Source organism: Arvicola amphibius, chromosome 3 (assembly GCF_903992535.2).
Source record: "Arvicola amphibius chromosome 3, mArvAmp1.2, whole genome shotgun sequence".
NCBI lineage: Eukaryota > Metazoa > Chordata > Mammalia > Rodentia > Cricetidae > Arvicola > Arvicola amphibius.
Genome location: NC_052049.1, coordinates 121722074 through 121734530, shown reverse-complemented (window position 1 = coordinate 121734530; position 12457 = coordinate 121722074). Strand labels below are relative to the sequence as shown.

Sequence of the window (12457 nt, the reverse complement as noted above, 5' to 3'; positions counted from 1 at the left end):
AGGGACAGGTCCTCACTCACTGCTGGGAGCCTTATGAACAAATCAAGCTACACAACTGTCACACACATGCAGAGGGCCTAGGTCGGTCCCATGCAGGCTTCCTAACTGTTGGTCCAGATTCCATGTGCTCCGATGAACTCAGGTTAATTTTCTCTGTGGGTTCCCCCACCATGACCTTGACCTCCCTGACTCATATGATCTCCTCTTTCCCTTTCTTCAGGAGGATTCCCAGAGCTTGGCCCAGTGCTTGGCTGTGGATCTCTGCACCTTCTTCTATCGGTTACTGGATAAAGGCTCTCTGATGACAATTAGGGAAGTTACCAGTCTGATTTCAGTGGATGGCCATGGTGTTTAGGCATCCTCTCCACTATTGCTAGGAGTCTTAGCTGGGTCATCTAAATATCAAATAATCCAGTTAAAAAATGGAGTACAGATCTAAGCAGAGAATTCACAACAGAAAAATCTCAAATGGCTGAAATACACTTAAAGAATTGTTCAGCATCCTTAGTCATCACGGTAATACCCTGATGAAATAACTGTGAGATACCAACTTACACCTGTCAGAATGGCTAAGATCAAAAGCACTGATGACAGTTTATGTTGGAGAGAGTGTTCTTAAACTTACTGTATAGTCAAGAATGACACCTTGACCCTCCTAATCTTGCCTTTACCTGGGGCCACTGAGATTATTGGTGTATAATATTGTGTCTTGTTCAAATTGTTTTTGAATGTAATTTTGTGACCCTTGAGATTATACATCTAGATGTGGGAGAGATGATTCTGGTTAAGAATATTAGCTACTTTTCCAGAAGACTTGGATTCAATCCCCAGCTCTCACATGAGAGCTCCCAACCACCTATAGCTCCAATTCTAGGGGATCTGGTGTCATCTTCTGGCCTCTGGCACTGCACACATGTAGTGCATACATACATAAATGCAGGCAAAAATACCCGTACAAATATAAATAATAAAATTTTAGAAAAGGTGTCTGCTTTAAGTGCCTGTTTTAAAAGGATATTTGTCTTATTAGCACTGAATTTTCAGAATCTAAAACGTGTTGCTAAGATTTCAGCCTTTTCCATGTGTGTGTCACTTGTATGCTGTTAGATTCCCTGGAAGTCATCATGCTTTTTAGAGTAAATAGGCTACTTCTAGTTAGAATGGTCCAAGATTATTTTAATAAATTTATTCATAAATATGCTCAAATATGCTCAGATACTTAGAATTTTTTTTAAGACTAATGCCAGGAATTGTGAATTGTTAAGTATAAGAATCTTTATTTTTGCTGTATCTTTATGAATTGTCAAACTTAATCTTCAGTGAGGCCATATGGAAAATTTTTTTTTAACTTTTTGAGCCATATATATGTTACAGGTACTCATTTCTTGTCATTTATAGTAGTAAATGGATGAACATGTTTGTGTTTCAGTAAATTTGTTTTAACAAAATAGCCAACCAGTTGAATTTTACTCAGGGACTATAGAATTTACTAATCCCTGTTATAGGAGAAAGTGAATTGAGAGCAATTTCATGAATGGAATCATTTTAAAAAGTTGGCATTCCAAGGATTTTTTATTTTTAATATCTATATGTTTTTACCTTTTCATTTTATTTTTAAATAGGAGCACCCAGGCTAAAATGTCAAGACCTCTTGAATTATGTCATGGATACAGTGAAAGATTCATCTAGTGGAGTAACTTATGGATCTGATTGTAGCAACATACTACTCAAAGACATTCTTTCTGTGAGAAAATACTGGTGTGAAATATCTCAGCAACAGTGGCTAGGTATGTTTTGAAGGCTGTGATTATTTTCTCTTATAAGATAAAATTTTAATAGTAAAAACAGTATACATCCTACACATGACTCACAGTTTAACATTACACTGATGAAATTATATCAGTACAGTATCAGTTCCTTAATTCTTCTTCAAGATAATTTCTTGCTTTATATCCTGTTTTGCCTTTTAACTTGCAATCCTCCTGCCTTGGTCTCTCAAGAGCTAGGATTATAGGTATGCACTACCATGTTCAGTTCTCAATTTTTATTTATAATATTCTTTTAAAATTATGAAGTCAGGTATAGTTTATAGTAGGTGCTTACCTACTAGAACTGGAATTTCAGATTTCAAAGATTACTGCTCTGTTTTTAACTATTCAGCAATCCAGTGATTGAATAAAGTCCAGTCAACTAAAAATTACCATGCCATTTGTTTCAATACACATACGTGCACATACAGTGTGTACACACAACAGTGACACCTCACCTGGACCATAAATAATGGAGAAAGGAGAAAACGAAAAGAGGAAGAGATGTTACAGAAGTTGAAAGCTAGAGTTCTGCCTGGGTGGTGGCGGTGCATGTCTTTAATACTGCCACTCAGGAAGGCCGGCCTGGTCTACAGATGCCTTTAATACTGCCACTCAGGAAGGCCGGCCTGGTCTACAGATGCCTTTAATACTGCCACTCAGGAAGGCCAGCCTGGTCTACAGATGCCTTTAATACTGCCACTCAGGAAGGCCAGCCTGGTCTACAGAGTGGATTTCAGCACAGCTGGGGCTGTTACACAGAGAAACCCTGTCTCAACAACAACAACAAAAAAGGAAATCAAGTGTTCTGAGTTCAAAGGGATGTGGTGGATGGTGGACACTTTACATGATACAGAAAGGATAAAGTGTATAAGTATTTATTGGATTAGGTAGAGATATTAGGTAACTGACCAGGTAATGAAAATCAAATGCTTTAGAATATCTTACCCATTGACTTACTTGACTTACAGAGTGCTATTTCTTAATTTCTATTTCCAATTGTTGAGTGATGTGGTAATGATTGTTTTTTATTCCTGATACCCTTGTTTTAGCACTTGAGAAAGATATTAAACCCTGATTCCAAATCACTGATCGTATAAGTTCTACCATTGTGATGCTATCTGGCTTGAGGCCTCACCAGAGTCAAGCCCATTTGTACAGCATTTCAGTATTGTATTATATAGTCGAGGCTGCTAAACAAAAATAGCAGGTCTGAAAGGTTTATATCATTTAGTTCCATTTGCAAATGACAGGATTACTCATGTATAATGTCTCAAGAAATTTACATTTGATAATATTTGAGATTTTTTTTTCAACTTCAGAAACGTATTTCTCATACGTAATTTTACTATCTACTTTGATTTTTTTTGTTACTGGATTCATGGAGAAATTACATACATCTGAATATGTATCTATTACTCCTTTAATTCTGAGACGACTAGAAATGTCTTTGCCATCCTTTATATCCCCTCTAGCAGAGCATGATGGATTCTGTGGTCATTTGAATCATTTCCAAGTAACGTGTGTCTTGAAGTCTGTGCTTCAATGAGAAGCAGTTGCAGTTTTGGCTTTTGCTATTTCATCTCACCTAATCTGTTACTGCTGTGAGGAGTAAATTTTTCTTTTTCTTTGAGTAAGAAGCTCATATCCTTTGCCAAAAAGCATGAAACTGTTATATTGTTTGTTAATTACAAGCAGAGAGATTGTAATTACAGTGAGAGTAATGCAAGGCCGCTCATAAGTGGTAATATATTTAAAGAACATCAGTGATAGACACCGAAACTCTGTCAGGCTTTTGTTAAACCCAGATAAAGGAGTGTGGGCCTGGAGAAGTTAAATTGCTTATCTGAGGTTTAGTTGTTAAAAGAGATTCCCTCATACCGTGTTACCTATGTTCCTATTTTAAGTACAATATTTAAACATTGATGTAGTATTTGTTAAATTCAGGTAATCTTTAATGCTCTTGCCTATAGAGAATTATGGCATATTTAAGTTGAATTGTTATGTTGAATATACTTTAAAATAATTGGCTAATACTTTTCTCCCCCATTTTTAGAATTGTTCTCTGTGTACTTCAAGCTATATCTCAGACCATCACAAGAGATTAATAGAGTTTTAGTGGCTAGAATAATTCATGCTGTCACTGGAGGATGCTGTTCACAGACTGATGGATTACCTTCAAAGTTTTTAGATTTTTTTTCCAAGGCTGTTCAGTATGCAAGGTAATCTAATCATTGTGTTTTCATATTGTACCAAACTGTGTTAGATCTTCTTGCCATGACCATGTTTTAGATTTAGTGACTAAAATATACTACCTTTTAAACAGTGGTTATTTCAGTTGCTCAGATTTGTGATGTAAAATATGGTAATAGATACACAGTATGTAATGATCAAATCAGGATATTTCTATTTTCTTGAACATATAATTATATTCAAATGTTTACCTGTGATATTTCATTTTTTTATATGCAGCTTGACCTCTATTTCACATCCTACATGAAAAACAAAAACAAATCTAAAACCTTAAAATAGACCAAAGATTTATTGTAACTTAGAAACTAGAGGAAAGCAAACAGACAAAACACTTTAAGATACTGATAGAAGGGGCACACCAAATGTTTGTATTCACCAAGCCACCTCCCCCACCACATAAAACAGCTCAGTGTAGTGTGACAAGTTTTAAATTCAGCACAGAGACAGGATCATTAAGACTTGATGACCACCAGCCTTGCTCCAAAATGGCAAACTCCAAGTTGAGTGAGAGACCCTCTTTCAAGGTAATGATGTGGAGAACAGCATCCTCCTTTAGAGATCTTCATGCTTGTGTGTGTGTGTATGTGCACACTAAATAATTTCTTAAGATCAACATAGTGATCTTTTGGGATACCCTACAAAAACACAAAAGCAAAAGAGGGATAAATAAAATCATATAAGCTGCAGCATTTTAACAGGAAGGAAATACTGAGAAGAGTGAAGGGATAGCTTTGCAAAAGGAAGGGGCTTTTGCACACTGTTTATCTTATTAAAGACTTAACAGCCAGATTATATGACAACATCAGGAAACCAAGTAACAAAACCATATCGTTAGGAGATAAGATGGGGGTGAATTTGATCAAGACACATTGTATGAAATTCTCCAAAGAATTAATAAAATTAGTTTATTATTACTCTTATAAAAGGTAGGCAAGGGGCTAGGTGTAGTGGTCTACTTTTGTAATTCCTGTTCTTTGGAGACTCTGCATAGGATGATTTTATAATGAATACATTTAACTTCATTAGCTGTCCAAGACCTGAAAGCCAAACCACGGTGAGATAAAGTGGTTCCATAGAAACAAACAGGAAAAGCTAGCAATAGTTTGGAGAAAAGGTAACTCACTGCATTGGTGAGAGTGTAAAATACTGTCTCAGAAGTAACCATTCACTCAGAACCAGCAGTTTCTCCAAGAATCAGATACAAATTTCCTTAATAAACACTAAATATGAGACTTGGGGTCTTTTCTCATATGATAATAAGGGAAGTTGAATATCTTAAGTAATTCTCTTCATTTTAAGGATAGATGTAGTATATTGAGAATAAGGTAATAAACTATTTTAGGGAAGTTGAATATCACTTAAGTAATTCCATTTTAAGGATAGATGTGGTATATTGAGAATAAAGTAATAAAATATTTTGGAAGCATTGGTACACATTATCTAGTTTATGTTAAACATGTGAATTGTAGGTATACAAATCAGTTGTGTGTGTGTCTAGACAGTGGTTTTAGTAGCAGAGAGATTTAGCAACAATTTTCTTGACCCCAAGTGAAAATATGTTTTTGTTATGGGTTAGTGTAACAGGCTTTCTTGGACTGCCAAACAGCTCCCAAATCAAGACACAGAAACTTAATATCATGTATGAATGCTCAGTCTTATCTTAGGCTTGTCCCACTAGCTCTTAAAACTTATCGAAACAGGGTTTCTCTGTAGCTTTGGAGCCTGTCCTGGAACTAGCTCTTGTAGACCAGGCTGGTCTCAAACTCACAGAGATCTGCCCGCCTCTGCCTCCCAAGTGCTGGGATTAAAGGCGTGCGCCACCACCGCCCAACTGCCTCAGGGCTTTTTACCTTTCTTTCATTCTGTATGTTTTGCTTTTCCTGCTTCTTCCGTGTCTGGCTGCACGGTTGACTGGCCTTGGGGCTGTCCCTCTTTTTCTCCTTTTTCTCTCTTTTCAAAAATAGATCCTTCTCTTATTCTCTCTGCCTGCCCACTTGGTTTATTCCTCTACTGCCTTGCTATTGACCGTTCAGCTTTTTATTAGACCAATCAGGTGCCTTAAGCAGGCGAAGAACCACATCTTTACCTCATTAAATAAATGCAACACACCTTTACGTAGTTAAAGTAATATTCCACAACAGTTTAGTGCTGTTGTGTTTGTTTTTTGTTTGTTTTTCAAAGAGATTTGAACCCAAGAAATGATACTGTTTGAAAATTAGATTCTATTCTTTAGAATGTGCCTGTTACACTGAGTTGACTTTGTCTTCTGTTGCAGACAAGAGAAGAGCTCTCCTGGCTTAAATCATATCTTAGCAGCCCTTGTCATTTTCCTCAAGACTTTGGCTGTCAACTTCCGGAAACGTGTGTGTGAAGTTGGAGATGAAATTCTTCCTACCTTACTGTATATTTGGACTCAACATAGACTTAATGATTCTTTAAAAGAAGTAATTATTGAACTAATTCAGCTGCAGATTTATATCCATCATCCACAAGGAGCTAAAGCCCCTGAAAAAGGTATAACAGGAAGTTTTTCTGGTTTGAAAACACTTCATTAAAATGTAAGAGGCCTAAGCATGACATTAATATTCTGTAGATGAATGAAGTATGTCTGATTAATAGTGTAATTAGTCTTGAGACTTTTTTATGCATTTTCTTGAATTTCCATTAGTGGCAGTAAATTATATCTTGCCTTTCTATTGTTCACTAAAATATGATGAAACCAAGTATGAGACATTGCCTATTTCTCTAAAAGCCATTTGTCCCTCTTCAGTGTTAAGAGGTGACACACGCTATAGAGCAAGGAGGTTTAGAAAATGCAGGAACTTGTTTATCTACATGTTGCTTCTTATTTCTAATAGAAAATAAGAAAGCTAAATTGAAAACAGGCAATCCAGTTATTCAGTTTCTAAAGAGGTTTTGTACTTAAGACTTTGCAAAGAGATGCAAGGTTAAATGGGACACGACTGCGCCTCTTGTTTTTAGTTACACCTTTTCTGGAGAACATTGGTTTAGTTGTCCTCCCTGATGGTTTTCCTTGTTTTCTTAAACCAAGTATTGCTCTTCAGTCTTTCAGAATTAGAGTGAATGACAGCTGACTGGAAAGAACTCCATCGTGACTGTCTTTAATTGCCTTTGGGCTTACACTAGCCTTATACTAGTTCATCATGCCTAATAGTGAGAATTTTGTTAAGATGACTGCCACATTAAATAACAACACCTAGAATGGAAGATAGCCGTTGTAGCCATTTTTTATTCCATATGTATCAGCTCTTAGATTTCTGTAGCCCATGAAACGATGTGACTTCCAAGTTCTTTGTCTTTTACCCTGTCCTAACCGGGATAAAAATCAGGTTGGTTAACAAGTGGTATCAGATGTTAGTTAACTGCATGTTAGTGGTGGAGATTTGACAGGATGATGAGGCTACCAGAAAAATTCACATGGTTTTAGCCTCCAATAATTTATTTTTATGGTATACTGTCTGTGAGAATTAATGACCCTGTATTTTTCCATGAGAATTAGACAGTTGGAGAATTATGTTCACCAGACTTTGCAGACTCCAGGTCAGCATTCTGAGAGAGACATAAGTCAACTGGAGTATGACTTGAGTGGTGAGATAACCACCGTAAACGGATAGCATCGTGTGTGTACTGGTTGAAGAAGCTAGTACTAGTTTCCTGTTAACACTAATAAAAATTAAACAGAAAGCTAGGCAGTGGTGGCGTATCCCTTTAATCCCACCACTCAGGAGGCAGAGTCAGGCAGATCTCTGAATTTGAGGTCAGCCTGGTCTACAAAGCAAATTCCAGCACAGCCAGGTCTATTACACAGAGAAACCCTGTCTCAAAACCCTGCTCCCTCCCCGCCCCCCATAAAATAGAAACTGTTACTCATGTGGAAGGGGGCATATTATCTTCCTTAGGGGACATCATACAAAAAGGGAAGATTTAGATGAGAATGTAAGGACATTAATAACAACCACAGTTACCTAATTATGAAGTGAGCCCTTAGGGAGTAGAGTTTTCAAAGCTATTGCTCAAAGAGGCATTAGTACTGAAGAGACACTGGGCTGGACACGATGTTGATGTGAGAGCTGGCAGTGCAGATGGGTTTGTATATATATATATATATACCCATTTCTGAATTACAGGTGCCTATGAATCAGCAAAGTGGAAAAGTATCTTGTACAACTTATATGACCTGCTGGTGAATGAGATAAGTCACATAGGAAGTAGAGGGAAATACTCTTCAGGATCTCGTAATATTGCAGTCAAGGAAAATCTGATTGACTTGATGGCAGATATCTGTCACCAGGTATAGTAGTTGTTGTCACATTTGAAATTTCCTGTTAATTTTCTTTCTGCTGTGCTTTTATACCTTTCATGATCACAAGACTCCTATAAAATAATTCTATACATAAAACAATTATTTTCAAATTATGTGTATTTGAAATTAACCCTTATAATTAAAAGATAACTCTTTTGAACATATGTCTGGAGCTAGTGGTGACAATCATACAGGAAGGTGAATGTACCTTAATTAAAAAGTTAAATTAGAATTCATGTAGCATAAAATTCACTGATATTTACAATAGTAATTATTTTTAGTTTGTCCTAAAACTATCACCAAAATCTAATTCCAGAGTCTTTCTGTTATCTCAAAAGAAACTTCAGACCTCCTAGCTTTCAGTTAGGTTTATTTGTTTCTCTTAGCTACTAATTTACTTCTAATATCTGTGAATGGTTTGTCTGTTTTGGATATTTTATAAAAATAGGATCATATGTATGTAGGCTTTTGTGCCTGGCTTCCTTTGCATCATGTAGTATTTCCCACTGGGCAATATAAATTAGTATTTTATTCCTTATAATGGAAAAATAATTATATGTGTATAGTACGTTTTGCTTAACCATTCATCAGTTGATACCCTACTGTGTGTCTTAAGTAAAACTTTTCTTCATACAGATTTGGTTGATTACCTGGTGGTAGTTTTACTCTCTTAAATGTCAATGGTAAATTAAATTTTTTTTTTTTTCTGAGACAGAGTTTCTCTGTGAAACAGTCCTGGCTATCTTGGAACTCGAACTCACTCTATGGACCAGACTGGCCTTGAACTCACAGAGATCCACCTGCCTCTGCTTTTCAAGTGTTGGATTAAAGGCATGCGCCACCACCACCTGGCAAATTTAAATTTCTTTTTATTTTATTTGCATTGGTGTTTTGCCTGCATGTATGTCTGTGTGAGGGTGTCATATCTGGAAATTACAGACAGTTGTTACCTGCTCTGTGGGTGCTGGGAATTGAACCTGAGTCCTCTGGAAGAGCAGTCAGTGCTTTTAACTGCTGAGCCATCTTTCCAGCCTGGAAATTTAAGTTTTAATCCTGTTGAAAATACACTTTTTGCAGTTTTGGTAACTATCCCCAGGAAATAATGCTACCTAAATGCAAATGTTTGCTAAGAATGTCATTATTGCTGTGCAAAATATTTCTCTTAATATGTTTATATATTTCTATAACTTGTTAATCACTGTCAGCTTCTGTATCTTCATTTGAGAAAGATTTCCCCCAATGTTTTACTAGAAAATTGTAGCAATAAAAATGTCGGTTTTTTCTCTTTTTTTGCAGCTTTTTAATGCAGATACTAGATCCGTGGAGATTTCTCAGTCTTATACTACACAGAGAGAATCCACTGATTACAGTGTGCCTCGTAAGAAAAGGAAAATAGAAGTAGGCTGGGAAGTGATAAAAGATCATCTTCAGAAGTCACAAAATGATTTTGATCTTGTGCCTTGGTAATGTTTATTTTTCTCATTCAGTGTCATTTAATTGTATTTTTCCCAGAAAGCGTGCACTGACCAGAGCTGTCATTTCTCTACTCCCAAACCAGCTAGTAGTAACAAAGTGTGATTGCTATAGCATATTGAGCTTACCACTAAAGGCTCATCTGCTGCACTAGAAAAGACTACCTTCTTAGGTGTGTAGACATTGCAGGGAAGAGGGGCCTGGTTGTGCTAGGCAGTCTGTACTTTCTGCCCTCGGGGTTCACTGAGTTATAAACCTCATTAAGAAGACTCCTCCCCAACCCCCTTTGCAAAGTACCTTCATTTAGGTTGGATTAGCAGTGAATTAAAGAACATTAAGGAATCAGGGTAGTTTTGATCTTTGTCATGGTAGTAGGGTTTGTTTTTGTTTTTCTTCTTCCTCTTTTTATTTTCATTCATGTGTATTTAAATGTGCCCAATTTTAGAATCACAGATTAACTCTGATAAGGATCATTAGACTACTCTAGTTAGGCCTGTTCCACTGCTGAAAGGGACCAGCTCTAGAAATGTTAAGCAGAGTGCCTAAAGACACTTAGAAATTACAGGGTTTTTGTTTTTCTGTGTGGTTTTCACCACATTGCTGGAATATTAGATGTAATTGAGTTGTGAGGAAAACTATACAGACTTTGTTACTTATTGTTAAATTTACATTTATATACTTGACAGTTCTACTTTAGATTTTTATTTATTTAATCAAGAATTACTAGCTCTGCGATGGTGATGCACACATTTAATCCGAGCACTTGGAGGAGAGAGGCAGATCTCTCCCTGAGTTCAAGGACAGCCAGGGCTACGCAGACAAACCCTGTCTTGAAAAGCAAAAACAAACAAAACAAGAATTACTGAATGACTTTTATGTGTCATACTTTAGACATGCAGCAATAAATAATACAGGATTCTTGGTTTTAAGTAGCACTCTTTCTAGATCAGTGGTTCTCAACCTTTCTAATGCTGTGACCCTTTAATAAAGTTCCTCATGTTGTAGTAACTTCAACCATAAAATTATTTTAATTACTGCTTCAAAACTGTAATTGTGCTACTCTTCTAAATCATAATGTAAATATCTGATATGCAGGATATCTGATCTATGACTCTGGCCCCGGTGAAAGGGTTGTTCAACTCCCAGGTTGAGAATCACTGTTCTCGAGAATAGACAACACATTGTGTTGAATAATAAATTGGTTTCAAAGAACAAATGTTTAGGTTTTTTTTTTTTTAACATAGAATAATATTGGTGGCTAAAGATCAGAAATTTAGTTTTTTTTTCTTTTCTCTCTCTTTTTTTTTTTTGAGGTTTTATGTAAAGACCTAGCTAGCCAGTAATAGGTTTTCCATATTCTGCTAATAGGTTTCTCCAGGCATACAGTAAACTGGATCAAACCAAACTGAAAAAGTAAAAGAACAGGTTTATTTGAGCAAGGCAAATTCTAGATGAGTTCTCCAGTCCCCCAAGATAGAGGCAGGAGAAGTCATATATCTACCTGAACTAAAGCAGGGAGCTCATAAAGGTTGTAGGCAAGGAGTGATGACATGCCCACCACAAGCTGGTCTTATGCCCAAGTATGGTCAAAAACAGACTACTTTAGGCAGGGACTTTGGACTTTAGAAGGGCTGACAATTTCAGGGGAGGAGCTGCTGTAGCAGCCAAGAGTGCAAAACTGGGCTTTTTGGTGCCTTCCATTTCTTGAAGATTCTCTGAGAGAGAGAGATAGGAATGGGGCTTTCAGATGAAGCAGGAGTGAGCTGGAGGTTCCAATGGAACAGCCAGAAGTTGTACTTCTTTCTTCCTTCTGTAATTGGCAGCAGGGCCTAGTAAATACCAAGTTATTTTATTTTGAAAGCACTATGGAAAAGAGTGAAGATGATACTTTAGTTAGGATACATAAAGGTATATAATTTTTTTGTTTTTTGATTCTTTGTTTTTTCAAGACAGGGTTTCTCTGTGTTGCTTTAGAGCCTGTTCTGGAACTAACTCTTGTAGACCAGGCTGGCATCTAACTCACAGAGATCCATCCGCCTGCCTCTGTCTCCTGAGTTCTGCAATTAAGGGCATGTGCTACAACTGCCCAGCGGGTATATAATTTGTGTATTTGTTTCCTTTAGGGTTGTTAATGGGATTGAAAAACATTTCAGATTAATTCTATTTTTTCCTTTTTTTTTTTTTTTTTTTTTGCTTTTAGGATACAGATTACAACCCAGTTAATATCAAAGTATCCATCCAGTTTACCAAACTGTGAGCTGTCGCCATTACTACTAATACTGTACCAGCTTCTTCCTCAACAACGGCGAGGAGAACGCACACCATATGTGTTACGATGCCTAATGGAAGTTGCCTTATGTCAAGGCAAGAAATCAAACCTAGAAAGCTCTCAAAAGTCAGATTTATTGAAACTGTGGATTAAAATTTGGTCTATTGCCTTTCGTGGTATAACTTCTGAACATACACAAACTGAAAACTTTGGTTTACTTGGGGCCATTATTCAAGGTAGTTTAATTGAACTTGACAGAGAATTCTGGAAGTTATTTACTGGCTCAGCCTGTAAACCTTCAAGGTAGGTTGCATTATATTTGATTTTACA

At 36.6% G+C, this 12457-nt stretch overlaps 1 protein-coding gene across 6 annotated transcripts in view; it reads left to right on the top strand.

Annotated features, from left to right (window-relative positions):
* The window catches only part of Atm (ATM serine/threonine kinase), a 105459-nt gene that overhangs the window by 7834 nt on the left and 85168 nt on the right, over nt 1-12457 (top strand). For 4 of the 6 annotated variants that reach the window (XM_038321748.1, XM_038321747.1, XM_038321745.1 and 1 more), the window contains exons 5-10: nt 1623-1787; nt 3865-4030; nt 6337-6575; nt 8210-8373; nt 9682-9848; nt 12059-12430. In XM_038321748.1, coding sequence (XP_038177676.1) covers nt 1623-1787; nt 3865-4030; nt 6337-6575; nt 8210-8373; nt 9682-9848; nt 12059-12430 — 1273 coding nt within the window. Of the gene's footprint in view, nt 1-220; nt 890-1622; nt 1799-3864; nt 4031-6336; nt 6576-8209; nt 8374-9681; nt 9849-12058; nt 12431-12457 lie in introns of those variants that run through there. The other 2 variants (XM_038321749.1, XM_038321750.1) reach the window with 2 other exon arrangements.